Source organism: Pelophylax lessonae, assembly GCF_965119305.1.
Source record: "Pelophylax lessonae genome assembly, chromosome: 5".
NCBI classification, from domain to species: domain Eukaryota; kingdom Metazoa; phylum Chordata; class Amphibia; order Anura; family Ranidae; genus Pelophylax; species Pelophylax lessonae.
The window spans coordinates 140,225,720-140,241,006 of NC_138772.1; the positions used below are offsets into that span (position 1 = coordinate 140,225,720).

General features: G+C 41.2%; 1 protein-coding gene across 3 annotated transcripts in view; it reads left to right on the plus strand.

Annotated features, from left to right (window-relative positions):
- CHN2 (chimerin 2) overlaps positions 1-15,287 on the plus strand; it is a 502,107-nt gene that overhangs the window by 345,525 nt on the left and 141,295 nt on the right. For all 3 annotated transcript variants that reach the window (XM_082258131.1, XM_082258132.1, XM_082258133.1), the window contains one exon: positions 13,150-13,227. In XM_082258131.1, the coding sequence (XP_082114257.1) occupies positions 13,150-13,227 (78 nt within the window). The remainder of the gene's footprint in view (positions 1-13,149; positions 13,228-15,287) is intronic.

Below are 15,287 nucleotides of genomic sequence, written 5' to 3' on the forward strand. Positions count from 1 at the left end.
ACTGTGTAGGCAACCAAACTTCCAATGTATGTAAAGAATATATATTTATTAGTAGCATATAAAACAAATCATAGATTTAAAATATACAAAAGATTGTGACCATACAGAATAATGATCACATAAGAGCACAATACATACAAAAATTATAATGTATAATAGGTATGAAACCTGTAATACAGATATAAAAACACATATAATGTAACAAATGGTATACAGTGCAAATTACTGGTGTGTAATATGCATGTAGAAATCCTCCATCTCAACGCGTTTCAGGCGCAAATGCCTTTTATCAGGGGTATATCAGTAGAGTACTTTGATTTCCAGTTAAAAGTGAAAGGCAGGAAGAGAGTCGCAGACAGATAAAACCAAGAAGGGTAGGTAGGAGTCTGCTGTGGAAAGTAGTATGTCTGGACAGAAATGGACTGTAAGAGGGCGGGCAGGGACCGCAATCTCCCCCGGGAGTTCCAGCAAGGATCCCACAAGTTTGGGCCGGTACGTAGTCCCCTTATGCTCTCTGCGTCTATATAAGTAGGTAATAGGAGTAATGCTGCAATCAGGGGTGCATGGGGACGAGTATGGTCCTGTCAGCGAGCCAGAAATTAGGGAGATCCACCCAAGGGTATGGTGTGGACTTCGCCGGGACTCTGCATATGACTAAGTACGTTGTTGGGAAGATTCAACAGTCACAGAATAGAAAGGCAGGTATAGCCCTATTGGCCAGCTAGTGGTTATGCAGATCCACCCGGTGGTATATTATGGAGCTTCACCAACAGTCTACGACTATTGGATCAGCTTGCTCCGTGGGAGAAAGGCTTCTGTTACCACGACAGCAGCAGCGAGAGTCCTTTGATTGCCTTCAAGGCTGGAGTGCGGTCGACATTTTTCTTATGCTTGAAGTCTTCTGCCCCATGCTCCAGCGGTCTAAGGTCCTAAAGTAATTAAAAGAGAAGTATTGCTTCTTTTAAAAAAAAAAAAAAAAATTATAGTCACCTAGGTGGATGCAGCAAATAAATAAGTAAATAAAAATTAAGATTTTTGTTCATACCATAAAATCTTTTTTCTGAGGTCCATAGGGATGAAGTAATTGGGAGACGTATGGCAGTGCCATAACCCATGTATCTCTTAAATACTTCATCCGTGTCCCTCAGTGGCCAATAGAGAAGGTTTTTTTGCCTTTCTACCCTAATTGCATAGCAAGGTTTTGAGTGCGGAGCTCTTTTCCTTTTCTTTTTAGTATAATCGTGTCTCACAACCCTGTGCCAGGAAAAGAACATCTATGGACTTTGTGTTTGTTACCAGACATCAGCTGATGCAGCTTGTGTACTTATAGTCTATGTTAAAAATACGTTTTTCTTCACATTGAAGAGTGTCAGCTGCTCCGGACTTGGACTCTGTGTACTGTACAGTCAGAGAGAATAGATGCCTTGTGCTGGCAGCCTATGTCCAGGTGTCCTCTTGAGTAGCTCTGGCAGAAATAGAATGCATTCTGTTTGGAGACACATTTTAAACTTGTCTTTAATTACTAAACGATGATTGTGAGAGGGACTTGTGTATCCTGAATTAACAAGGAGTTCATTTTGTCACACTTTATAAAGATAAACCAACTGTAGATGGGTTCATAGACAGCTACAGGGACTGTCCACCCTTGAAATGATCATGATGCAATCCAATATAAGAATTTCTCTTGATTTGTTAGGGTCCTTTCACATGGGCTCTCCGCCCGGCGGATTCGGTTTTGCTCAGCAGGGATCGATCCGCTGATCCCCGTTGAGCAGGCGGATGACAGGTCTGTCTCTGCTCTGTGTGCAGAGATGGACCTGTCAGATCCCCGCTCTCCTCTATGGGAGATCAGATATTTTCATCCGATCCTATCTGATCCTCCAGAGGGATGGAAAATAGGGTTTCCATATGTCTGGATTTCATGGACAGAATCTGATCAGATAGCAGCGAGTGTCAGCGGACATGTCCTCACTGACATCCGCTGCTCCATTGGGGTGCATGGAGCATCCGATCAGGTGCAAATGAAAAACTGACAGGCGGGCCTGATTGGAAGCCCGTGTGAAAGGGCTCTTAAAGTGCATCTAAAGCCAACATTTTTAGCTTTGGATGTAGGGGTCAATGGTAAAGCTGGCCGTAATTGGTTCAAAATGTGGCCAGTTCCGCAGGGACCAGGCAAATTTCGATCCATCTATGGTTGCTCCCATTAATGAGAAGTTGGTCTAATGATCAACTTTTTACAAACAGGCTTGTTTGAGAACTTTTGTGTAATCAGTGCTGTAGCCAATTGGCTGCAGCGCTGATCAGTGCTTTCTGATGGTGGAGGAGTCCCCGCTGTCAGAATACAATAACATGGCGGGGAAGAATTCCACTATCCACCTCAATTGTTAGAAATGGGGGAATTCATTATTTTTTTTTTTAATCAGCCCGCTGCTCGATTGAAAAATACCGACCCACACATGCCCAGCTTTTGATTCCCTGTCCGGTGTCTATTGCTGTCTGTGTCCCTATTAGGAAGACACTCTCTCTTGATTTGGTCTGGTGACCATTGTCCTTGGGAAAAAATGTTTGGGTTGCCACCTGAACAGGATTAGAAGGAAATCTTAATTGACAGCACCTGTTTTGGTGACAACTGATTTAAAGTGTTACTAAACCCACAACAGTAAAATCAGTGTGTATATGCAGTAAAGCATGTTTGTTATGCTCACTGTGGAACCTAAGGGGTTAATGCTCCACATTGTGTAAAAAGGCTGTTTGATCCTGTCTTCTCTGATACTCCCTTTCGTCCACTGTCCCCAATCCATCTCCTGATAAGACAGAGCCTTTGGAGTCACTCTGCATGTGGTAAGTTTGGTGTGTGTTGCTTGAGAGTTTTTTTTTTTCTTGGGAGGGTGCATGTGATCAGCGCAGGGCCAATCAGCACTGTCCAGACAGAGGGTCAGGAGTCCTGCAGCCTCGTAGGGGAGTCAGAGGGGAATAAAAACTCCTCCTACAAGCTTTAGCTCGAAAATTGTTTTGCTACATGTTTCAATGTTTTGTTATATTATTTGTGATTATTGACAATTGAATGAGAAGCGCAGCTAGTCACTTTCTAGTTAAAGGAGTTGTAAAAGGCAGAGGGTTTTTTATCTTAATGCATTCTAAGCATTAAGATAAAAAGCCTTCTGTGTGCAGCAGCCACCCCAGCACCCCCTAATACTTACCCAAGCCCAATCTCTATCCAGCAATTTCCACGAGTCCCCTAGCCGTCCAGAACTTTCCCTTCTGATTGACTGAGACACAGCAGAGGCGCTATTGGCACCTGCTGCCGTCAATCAAATTCAGTCATCCAATTAGGAAAGATGGGGGGGGGGGCCTAAATGGCAGCTCCGTATCTGAATGGGCACACGGTGACGGAGCTGCAGCTCGGCTTGGGTGCCCCAATAGAAAGTTGCTTTTTACTCAACAGGAGGGAGGGGCCAGGAGCTCCAGCCAGGTACCCAGAAAGAGGAAGATCTGGGCTGCCCTGTGCAAAACCAGTGCACAGAGGAGGTAAGTATAACATGTTTGTTATTTTTATAGAAAAAAGAAAACCGAAACTTTACAATCACTTTAAGCTTTAACCAGACACTGGTAGAAGTCACAAGACTGCTATATACTGCTGATGAGAAAAGGTATTTACAGTTTATAGTTACTAAAATAATTGCATTTCCATGTTCTGTGTACTGTGGGAGACCAGATATAGTGAATGCAGGCTGCTGGATTTAGTAACACTTTGCGAGGGCATTTTCCCCACTATCTCTCTCACTTACTGTTGTGTCTACAGAACAAGAATTGAAAGGGAAATCTCCCAAATGAGAAAAAAAACCTGAAAACTGTTTGCACCATTTCCTAATCCATCCAAAATAAAAAGAGAAGTTTTATCTTTAGTTATACTTAATATGATAATGTTCTTTTTCTGCCCAGTGAAGGGATTGTCCCCCCTTTTTCTATGGAAAATGAAATTATCATTTCAGTCAGCTGCCAGGAAATTGTTTTCTGTTTCAGGAAATTTCTTCAGTATAATTTTGAAATGTCACATTCCATGCACCAGTGTTTCTCAGCCTTTTTTCAGTTAAGGCACCCTTTAAAATTATTGGCAGTCCCAGGGCACGCCATTCTAAAATGTAAAAAACTGTTCTAATAGTTTTACATAATGCAGTAACATCAATACACAAAGGATACTCAGTGTTTGAGGTGATTTATTCAAAGCAAATAGACTTTTGCACACTGGTACTGACTAGTATTCCTATGTTTCTCTTCTCCTTCAATTTCTCTCTATCAGTCAGCTAATGTCACCCCAGTGCTGAGGGAAAGGGGCACAGGAGGGTCAAACATGGATGCTGTGGAGGCAACAGACATCCTCTTTATTAATTGATGACTTCATTGGTCGCTAGGATGGCAGTGTCTATAAAGTTGCAATGTGGCATAATGAAACCCATGGCTTTGTGTAAATAAAAGGCAGGTTTGATCCACCTGCTGGCTTTTATACAAATTTTGATACATTTTTAGGCATTTTGCAAGGCACCCCTGAAGAAACCTTAAGGCACCCCGGGGTGCATGGGCATCCTGGTTGAAAGAGGCTGCCAACGTTGCAAATAACACAAGTAATGCCTGAATTGGCCATGGGGCTTTTAAATATCCTTCCACATTTGGACAGATTATACAGAAAGATCTGGGATCTAGCTGACTATGTGTCTCGGTTCACACTACGTCGCTCCGACTTAGGGTGCGACCTGTGAAGTCGGCGCGACTTGCACGGACTTCATAAAATGAATGTCTATGCAAGTCGCTCCATGTCGCCCCGAAGTAGTACAGGACCCTTTTTCTAAGTCGGAGCGACTTGTGTTGCTCCTATTAGAACCGGTCCTGTACTACACTATGGGACGCGACAGTGCGTGACTTGTCAGGCTGACCAAGTCGCCTGACAAGTCGTACCAGTGTGAATGGAGACTTTAACTCTGGGCAGAGTTTTATGTGTGCCATGCGAAAGGTTCATGAAAAGCTGTGTTGTGAGTTGCAGTGCTTTCCGACTTAGCTTGTTTGTAGTTTCTCACATAATTTTTGCTAGTTACTGGTATTCATACTCTCTCATACTATACGTACCTATTGGAGCAACGTTTATGGCTTTACAACACCTCATAATAGTCAGCTAGAGAAGGTACAAGGTAGGGTAAGGCAGGCCAAACATTATGCTGTTTTCTTTCCTTCAACCATGGGATAAAAGAAAGTTGTTTGATCAACTTCTGTTGACCGGGAATGGCCACACATGCAACAACATTTGGCTAAACCTTGCTGAACATGCCGAATTTCAATCCATCTATAGCCAGGTTTACATGGGTCAGATAAAAAGAAACTTCCCCATCCTCATGTTTTTTTTTACCTTCCTACCTTTTTCTGCCAGTCTATTACAGTATTCCCATTCTCACCCAGGCAGCGAATCCAGCCTTGTCTTACTGTGATCCACTGCACCCCTATCACACACTGGGTCTCGCACCGCCATCTTGGTTGTTGACATCATTGGGTGCCTGTTGCCTCTTCTTGGCTCAGGCAGCCTGATGATGCACCGTCAGGTCCGCCTAACCCTGGCCACATGAATGGAGCATGTGTCGTACATATCCCAGGAGGCTTCAGAACACAGAAAAAGTCACTGTGGCCTAGACCAGAAAGGCAGCTGGTGGTGGAGCCTACATAAAATCTTAAAATAGAAAAAACAATTTTTAGTACTTTTTACATTGCAGAGGTGGGGGGGGGGGGGGGGGGGTGTTAGTGAAACTGCAGTGCGCAGCAACACACGTATGTGCATTGAAGCGTTTTGCATTAGGCATCCCATTCAAAATGAATAGGATCACCAACAAATAGTCATTTTTTTGCAGCGCACCATAACACACATCATGTGCTTTGGTGATTTGGAATGTACTGCATTCTCAGGATGTAATCAGAATGAATGGCAGTACAATGCATTACTACAGCATGCATGGTGCATTAGGGTTGTTGTGGTAATGTTCCTGTTTGGATTGTGATTGTTATTGTTGTTCAAAATGACTTTTTTGAACCTATTGTAACTTAGCTAGGCACACACAATCAAATACAGTGTCTCACAAAAGTGAGTACACCCCTCTCATTTTTGTAAATATTTTATTATATCTTTTCATGTGACAACATTGAAGAAATTACACTTTGCTACAATGTAAAGTAGTGAGTGTACAGCTTGTATAACAGTGTACATTTGCTGTCCCCTCAAAACAACTCAACACACAGCCACTGTCTCAACCGCTGGCAACAAAAGTGAGTACACCCCTAAGTAAAAATGTCCTAATTGGGCCTAATTAGCCATTTTCCCTCCGTGATGTCATGTGACTCGTTAGTGTTACAAGATCTCAGATGTGAATGGAAAGCAGGTGTGTTAAATTTGGTGCTATCGCTCTCACTATCTCATACTGGTCACTGGATGTTCAACATGGCACCTCATGGCAAAGAACTCTCTGAGAATCTGAAAAAAATAATTTTTGCTCTACATAAAGATGACCTAGGCTATAAGAAGATTGCCAAGACCCTGAAACTGAGCTGCAGCATGGTGGCCAAGACCATACAGCAGTTTAACAGGACAGGTTCCACTCACAACAGGCCTTGCCATGGTTGACCAATGAAGTTGAGTGCACGTGCTAAGCATCATATCCAGAGGTTGACTTTAGGAAATAGACATATGAGTGCTGCCAGCATTGCTGCAGAGGTTGAAGGGGTGGGGGGTCAGCCTATCAGTGCTCAGACCATAAGCTGCACACTGCATCAACTTGGTCTGCATGGCTCTCGTCCCAGAAGGAAGCCTCTTTTAAAGATGATACACAAGAAAGCCTGCAAACAGTTAGCTGAAGACATGGATTACTGGAACCATGTCCTGTGGTCTGATGAGACCAAGATAAACTTATTTGGTTCAGATGGTGTCAAGCGTGTGTGGCAGCAACCTGGTAAGGAGTACAAAGACAAGTGTGTCTTACCTACAGTCAAGCATGGTGGTGGGAGTGTCATGGTCTGGGGCTGCATGGGTGCTGCTGGCACTGAAGAGCTACAGTTCATTGAGGGAGCCATGAATGCCAATATGTACTGTGAAATACTGAAGCAGAGCATGATCCCCTCACTTCGGAGACTGGGCTGCAGGGCAGTATTCCAAAATTCGATTGACCCCAAACACACCTCCAAGACGACCACTGCCTTGCTAAAGAAGCTGAGAGTAAAGGTGATGGACTGGCCAAGTATGTCTCCAGACCTAAACCCTATGAGCATCTGTGGGGCATCCTCAATCAGAAGGTGGAGGAGCGCAAGGTCTCTAACATCCACCAGCTCTGTGATATTGTCATGGAAGAGTGGAAGAGGACTCCAGTGGCAACCTGTGAAGCTCTGGTGAAGCAGGTTGAGGCAGTGCTGGAAAATAATTGTGGCAACACAAAATATTGACACTTTGGGCCCAATATGGACTTTTTGACTTAGCGGTGTACTCACTTTTGTTGCCAGCGGCTTAGACATTAATGGTTGTGTGTTGAGTTATTTTGAGGGGACAGCAAACTTACACTGTTATACAAACTGTACACTCACTACTTTACATTGTAGCAAAGTGTCATTTCTTCAGTATTGTCACATGAAAAGGTATAATAAAATATTTACAAAAATGTGAAGGATGTACTGACTTTTGTGAGATACTGTATATAACCATGATCAAACTTTCACACTTATGTTTTTTGATGCGTTCCCATTGACTTACCAAAGAAGCAGCATGCATGACTGTAAACATTCACATGGGATTTAATGGGGAATAGTTTTCTTGTGCTTTTGACGGCCTGGAAAAGTGCAGCAAAAGCTCACCAATGTGAAAAGGACCCTAAAGTGTTTGTAAACCATATTTTTTAAATAACAAACATGTCAATGGTTTTGCACAGAGCAGCCTTGATCCTCCTCTTCTGGGGTTCCCCACCGGCGCTCCTGGCTCCTCCCCCTGCTGAGTGCTCCCATACCAAGCAGCCTGCTATAGGAACATTCAGTGGGCTCGATCCTGAGCCGTGGTGTGTTTGTGTCTATAGTGTGTGTCCATAGACACATACAGCATGGCATAGCCCCACCCCATCCTCTCCTCACAGGCTGTGATTGACAGTAGTAGGAGCCAATGACTCTCGCTGCCTCTATGTCCAGTGAGGAGAAAGAGGGAGGATAGAGCCACTGATTTTGGGGAGAGTGCTGGATCGAGATCAGGCCCAGGTAAGTATAAGGGGGGCTGGGGAGGGGGGGAGCTGCACACAAAGGTTTTTTGCTTAATGCAGGGAATGTATTAAGGTAAGGAACATTCTATCTTTACAACCACTTTAATTAATATAACGCATTCATTGTAAATGTAACACCTAAATCTGTAGCGAGAAATTACGTTTTAAATCCTTATAATTATTTGATTCCAAGAAATTTGTGCTAGTGTAATGATTAAGCTTCTGGATTAAAAAGCATTGTAAATCTACGCAACTTTTAACCACTTTAGCCCCGGAGGATTTGGCTGCTCAAAGACTAGGCCCTATTTTGCGATTTGGCACTGCGTGAATTTAATGGACAATCGATGCTGTACCCAAACGAAATTGACGTCCTTTTTTCCTACAAACAGAGATTTCTTTTGGTGGTATTTGATCACCTGTGCAATTTTTATTTTTTGCGCTATAAACAAAAAAAAGAGCGTCAATTTTAAAAAAATAACAATATTTTTTTAATTTTTTTATATGAAATTCTCAAAAAAAAAATTAAAAATCTAAATGTTTTAACATTTTAGGCCAATTTGTTTTCTGCTACATATTTTTGGTAAAAAAATTAGCAATAAGCGTATTTTGATTGGTTTGCCCAAAATTTATTGCGTTTACTAACTACGGGAAAGATTTATGTTATTTTGATTGTTTTTTTTTTTTTAACGAGTAATGGCGGTGATCTGCGATTTTTTTTGCGGGACTACGACATTGCGGCGGACTGATCGGACCCCCGATTGACATTTTTTACACTTTTGGGGGTACCAGTGACATTACTACAGTAATCAGTGCTATACATATGCACTGTTACTGTCAAAATGACACTGGGAGGGAAGGGGTTAACTTTATTAGTGATCAAGGGGTTAAGTGTGTCCCTAGGGGCGTGATTCTAACTGTCAGGGGGCGTGGCTTGTTAAGTAATCACAGAGACATGTGATCCTATATAGCAGGATCGCATAGCCTCTGTGCTTACTTCAGGGAGAATGACAGACGACTGTGTTTGCATCAGCCATCTGTCTTTCTCCCTCTCCTGCGGGAGATCGCAAGTGGCCGGCGACCATCAGAGCTGCTGGTCACACGCGCTGGCTCCCCAGGGAACGAGCAGGGGTGCTCGCCTCCTACAGGCTCGTGGGCGAGCGACGTAGGTCTACGTTGCTTTGCCTGTAAGCCCCATAGGCATGCACAAGGGGCGTGCCAGATGTGCTTGGGCACACCCTAATCACTATGTAAGGTGCTGATTCCCCCTACTGCTCAGGCTTCCCCCTGTGGTCCCCCCCCCCCCCCCAGCAGTGCTGCTGGCTTTCCTCCTACCCCCCCAGTTGCTGCGGGAAATGTTTCAGGATGGAGAGTGGGGGAAGAGGCTAGTAAATCTGTAATTTACCTGCACCTTCCTTTTCTAAATGAACACAGCGAACACACTCATTCACTGTGTTTATTTATAGCGGAAGCATAGTAAACTGTGTTTACTATGCTTCAGTTTGTGAATGAACAGAAAGTCCACACAGAGAACTTCCCATTCATTCACTGTCCCATGCAGAGAAAGGCATGTGTGTTTGAGCTTTGGGGTGCACACCCAAATGTTATAGGCTGTGCCAGTGTCGGGACAAGGTCATGCAGAGCCCAGGGCGAACATGCCAAACTGCCCCCCTCCCAAGATGTATGATTATGTGTCAGCAAAAATCTCCCCCCACCAAAAAAATTGAGCACTAATCTGCATGTTTTCCCCCCCAAGCATAAATCCTCACTTCCTCCCAGGACAAATTTGCCCCCCTGCTGAAATGTCCCTCCTGGCACAAATACCCCCCCCCCCCCCAAAAAAAAATAAAACCTCCCCTACCTAGCACAAAACCTCTACCCCTCAAATCTAATTTCCAAGCACAATCCCCACCCCCCACAAATTTTCCCTCCAAGCACAAATAATACCCCCAATCATACCTACTAGCACCCCCCCCCCCCCCTCCAAAACAAATGTTGCCTCTTAGCACAAATCCCCTCCTCTACCATTTTACCTTTTCTAGTACAAACCCCCAAAATTCCCTCGCCTAGCACAAATACCTGTCCCCCATCCCCCCTTCCAACACGAATCCTCCCCCCCCCCCCCAAATCACCACTCCTAGCACACCTGCCAAAATTTCCCCTCCTAGAAAAATTCTTACCCCCTGCAGCTCTCCAAAATTCACCCTGCAAACACAAATTCCCTCCCCCCAATCTCCTCGTGCCTCCCCCCCCCCCCCCACATGATACCACAGTGTGTAGGGCAGCCGCCACTCCTGCCCACCCATTGTCCTGGCTCTGGGCTGTGCACACCTATGAAGCTGGCCATACACCATAGCATTTCATTTGAACGTTCATACGGATATTTTTGCCAGAGAATTCTGTCTTTCCATCAACACATTTTATTTAAAAGCCACAAAAATGTCATCCAGACCTACTATTTGTAATCTCAGAATCATTGATCATGACTTTTTATATTATTACAATGTGCAATCACTCACAGATAGCATTTCATTTATTCAAGATACATTTTCTGTTCTGCTTCTTCAAGTTTTGTTTGTCACTATGGTCCATAAAAAACATCAATTTGACCCCACAAACCATTAGAAAATCAAACGATCTATTGGTCTTGCCCAATAATCATCCCTTACTGGTGAATGGTTCATTCCCTCCTCCACTCCATCTTTGGGTCCTGGGTGCCCTTTCATCCCTAAATCTTCCTCCTAGGTCTCTCGCCCGCCTCCTTTTCCAAATTGGCTAAAAAACTCCTTGCACACGTGCTGACTGCCGCACGATGCTTAGTGGCTCTTAAATGGAAAAAGCGGGAAACTCCCTCGCTGTTTGAATTGCACTCCAGGATCCGGGATGTAAATAGAATGGAGTACCTGACCATTTCACTAAATGACACTCTCGAAGCCCGCAATCGTGTATAGGAATTATAGGAAGTACTGGAAACGCCCCTAGCCTCTGTTCCCTTGGCCTAATGGCGCTGTGACTAGGTGGTTATCGTGGACTTCGGTAGGATTTTGTTTTTTGACACAGGTGAATGTTTGATACTGCCCTCTCTCCTCCATCTATCTCTATTCTTCTCTTGCCTCTAAGTTTCCCTTTCTCCTCTTTTTCCCGTTTCTTCCTTATTTTATTTATTTATTTTTTTCTCTTTTTGTGCCTCATATGGATTTATTTTTTTTTTTTTTTCCAATAAGAAGTTTTATTGATCATTTAGTTAATATTAGTATATAATAGTTATGATAATATATTATATATATATATATATATATATATATATATATATATATATATATATATATATAATATTAATAAGAGTTATAATAATAATATAATAGTTTAACATAAATATCAAAAGAAAGGAGAAGACTTATTTTTCCCACTGTGCGCCAGTTTTTTAACACTTTGTTAACATAAATATCAGGTAACAATTAAATAGACAACAAGGGAAACTTAGATTTAATGTCTAATGGGCTACGCAAGGCAGATTGACATACAATGGTCTGGAGTATTAAATACTAAGCTTGATGTTGACGCATGATATATGTTCTATCCTCCGATTGTATTCTCTTCATTTGAGCCTCATTACAGTATGTTGTGCAAGTTGATAACATTCAGGGTTTTTTGTCATTCTATTCATTTCTCTCTTTTTTTTTTTGTGTTACTTTGTATTTACTTCGGAAAATTCATAAAATTGTCAATTTTCAAAAAAAAAAAAAGAAGGAAATCAAACGAATGTTCCAGGTTTTCAAACAAAACTATACTGGTGTATGTTCAGCTTAAAAGTAGTCTTGGACAACGAGCGAAACGTCCATTACCCCACCATTTGTTTTACCGTGTTAAGGAGACACTCAGGATAATAAGGCTAAACCAGGGTAATTTATAAAAGTAAGCCGATGTCCCACTGTGAGGACAGGCGACGCTTTAAGGAGTAACAGACGAACGTCTCTTAATGGCTATGGTGATTAATGTTTGCTCCGTCAAAGGGTTAATCGGCCCCGGTGAATAAGGGAACCCAGACAGTCATTAAGAGAATCTGGGTGCAACAGATTAAAATGACATGCAGGAGAGCCCTCAGATAATCCTCCTCAGACTCCTACAGGATTTACACTCACAGGATATGAAAAAAGGGGAGAGATTTTCTCATTTCAAAATTAATCCATCAGTGGGATTTAGCACGGTTTAATCTATTGCTTTCCCGGCCGGAATAACTTCCAAGTCTTTTTGGCCATGATCCAGCCCATTGCTGGACAGAGCACCAGGCATCTTCTGTCATCAGATAGCTGTCCTCGTAGCAGACAAGGGATGATGCTCTCTGTTCTAATGAGTTGTGTCAGTGACTCGTAGTCCTTACTCCCCCCCTTGTTAACTTTTGGTTGGATGCTGTTGCTAAGGAGGGCTTTTTTTTTTTTTTTTTCTTTGACCATTTCCAGTCTGAGGGTTGCAGTTGATTCAGGCACACGCCTGCCTTAAGAAGTAAAACAAAGCAGGTCCACTAGTTATTGAAATGCAGAAGCTCCATCCATCCCACAAGACAGCCCATTCAAGTCACATGTCGGAGGTCTCCGCAGAATGGGCTGCAGCTGCTTCCAATCTGCTGTGTAGCATCAGAAGCAGCTGGACCAACCTAGTGCCTGTAAGCCTACAGGGCTCAGAGGAGGAAACCGAAAAGATCTGGGATTCGGACACTATGCTGTCCGAGGAGCTATGGCTGGACAATGAGAAGAACTACACCGCCGTCCAAAAGTCCAAGAAGGGCAGGAAGCACCAAGAGCTCCTGGCCTTGGCACTGGGGGTGAAAGTGGGGGGAAGAAGTGCGTTGTTGTGGCAGCCTCTCAAACTCTTTGCCTATTCGCAGATCACCTCGCTGGTCCGAAGAGCAGCCCTCACTCAGAATGACAACCACTGCAACTACGAGAAAGCACATAATTTTAAGGTAAGTGCCCAATTTTATTATCTCTTACTGCGTTATACTGCTTGCATATCACTAATGGTTAACCCCCCTGTGCTGGAACATGAGCAGCTGGTTACAGCAATGTCTTTTTGGGCAGGAACAAGTACTTAATGAACATTTCCATGTAAGAACATCATTTTGCTCCTTTACAGTTATTTAAACAAGCTGAGGCATAAGGCAGATCATCGCCTTTGTCTGGAATTTCTTGTTTAACCACAGTGGCCAACTTTCTTCCTTACTAATGCATCTTGCAGGAAGGAGTTATTGGCAGCCACTGACACAACCACATTAGCTCTGATCTTAACCCGTGAGCTGCCATAGTAACATGGAAAAATGCAAAGGTATTCATACAGATACCCTTGATGGCTTTAACAACAGGACTGTGATTTGTCAATCAACTGTCCTGGCTTTTAATGTTGCCCAGAATGCAAATGATAAAAACGTAAGATTCACTCAGTAGACAACTGATGCAAAGAAAAAAAAAATCATTATATAATCTTATAATAATAATATAAATAATTTTTTCTTTTTTATTATTATTATTATTATCATTAATACTATTATTAATATTATTGTCATGCATGATTTTTATAGTGCCAACAGTTTGTGTACTGTTTGAGACAGTACAGGTACAATACAATTCAATGCAAGGGCCCTGCATGAGAGTTAACAATCTAAAAGGGATGTTTTTATATATATATATATATATATATATATATATATATGTATGTGTATATATATATAAAAAAAAAAATATATATATATATATATATATATATATATATATATTACTATATACATGTGGAAAGACGTGGTATGTATACTAACTCTCCTTAACCACTATTTTTAGTTAACAATCTAAAAGGGATGTTTTTAAATAAATAAATAAATATATATATATATATATATATATATATATATATATATATATATATATATTACTATATACATGTGGAAAGATGTGGTATGTATACTAACTCTCTTTAACCACTATTTTTAGTTAACAATCAAAAAGGGATGTTTTTTTATATATATATATATATATATATATATATATATATATATATATATATATATATATATATATGTGTGTGTGTGTATTTATATATATATATATATATATATATACACATGTATGTATGTATGTATATATATATATATATATATATATATATATAAATAAATATGTATATATATCTATATATATATATATATATTTAAAAACATCCCTTTTAGATTGTTAACTCTCATTGAATTGTATGTATTACTATATTACTATATACATGTGGAAAGACATGGTATGTATATTAACTCTCTTTAACCAGTATTATTTTTAATAATTTATGTACATTTTACACATGGCTTATATGCTGTAAAACAATAGATTGTACTATTCTCTTGTCAGGAAAAATAAAATAATTGATGAGAGCATCAATGCCACATTATGATGACAGGGTCATTAGTAGTACATTGTGTTGTCGACAGCTAATGTACATGGCTTACAGTATATAAAATTGTGTAGTATGAGCAATTTATATGAAATAGATTTGGTATGTATAAATTGAATATCTGCATTATGTCAATTAATATGTCAAATCAAGGCTGAGGAATAATTGTATGTCCAGTGATTGTTTGGTAACAGCTGCACAATTAGTTTTATTTTAAGAATATAAATGGATTATTTGTCTAAGCATTGTGACAGTTAGGAGAACCTGTCCATCACATTATCAGTGATACAACCAGGCAAACAGAATTAAAAAAAAAAAAAAAGCAGGAACCTGATTGGAGGATTGAAGTTAATACAGATTCACTAAGCTGCTGACAAGCTCACTGTTTAGTAATTCATCACCTAATATGTTGAAAACAAGTAAACTATGGACATATTTGGACTTATTTGGTAAAGTATTACAAAATTCAACAATGATATTTAAAGGGCAGCAAACCAAGTTGTCCAATCAGTATGTTCTTTTGCTGTTCTATCTTCATGCTTCTACTGTTTGGTTTTTATAGGTTACTGCAGTTTTTACTTCATTATTGCTCTT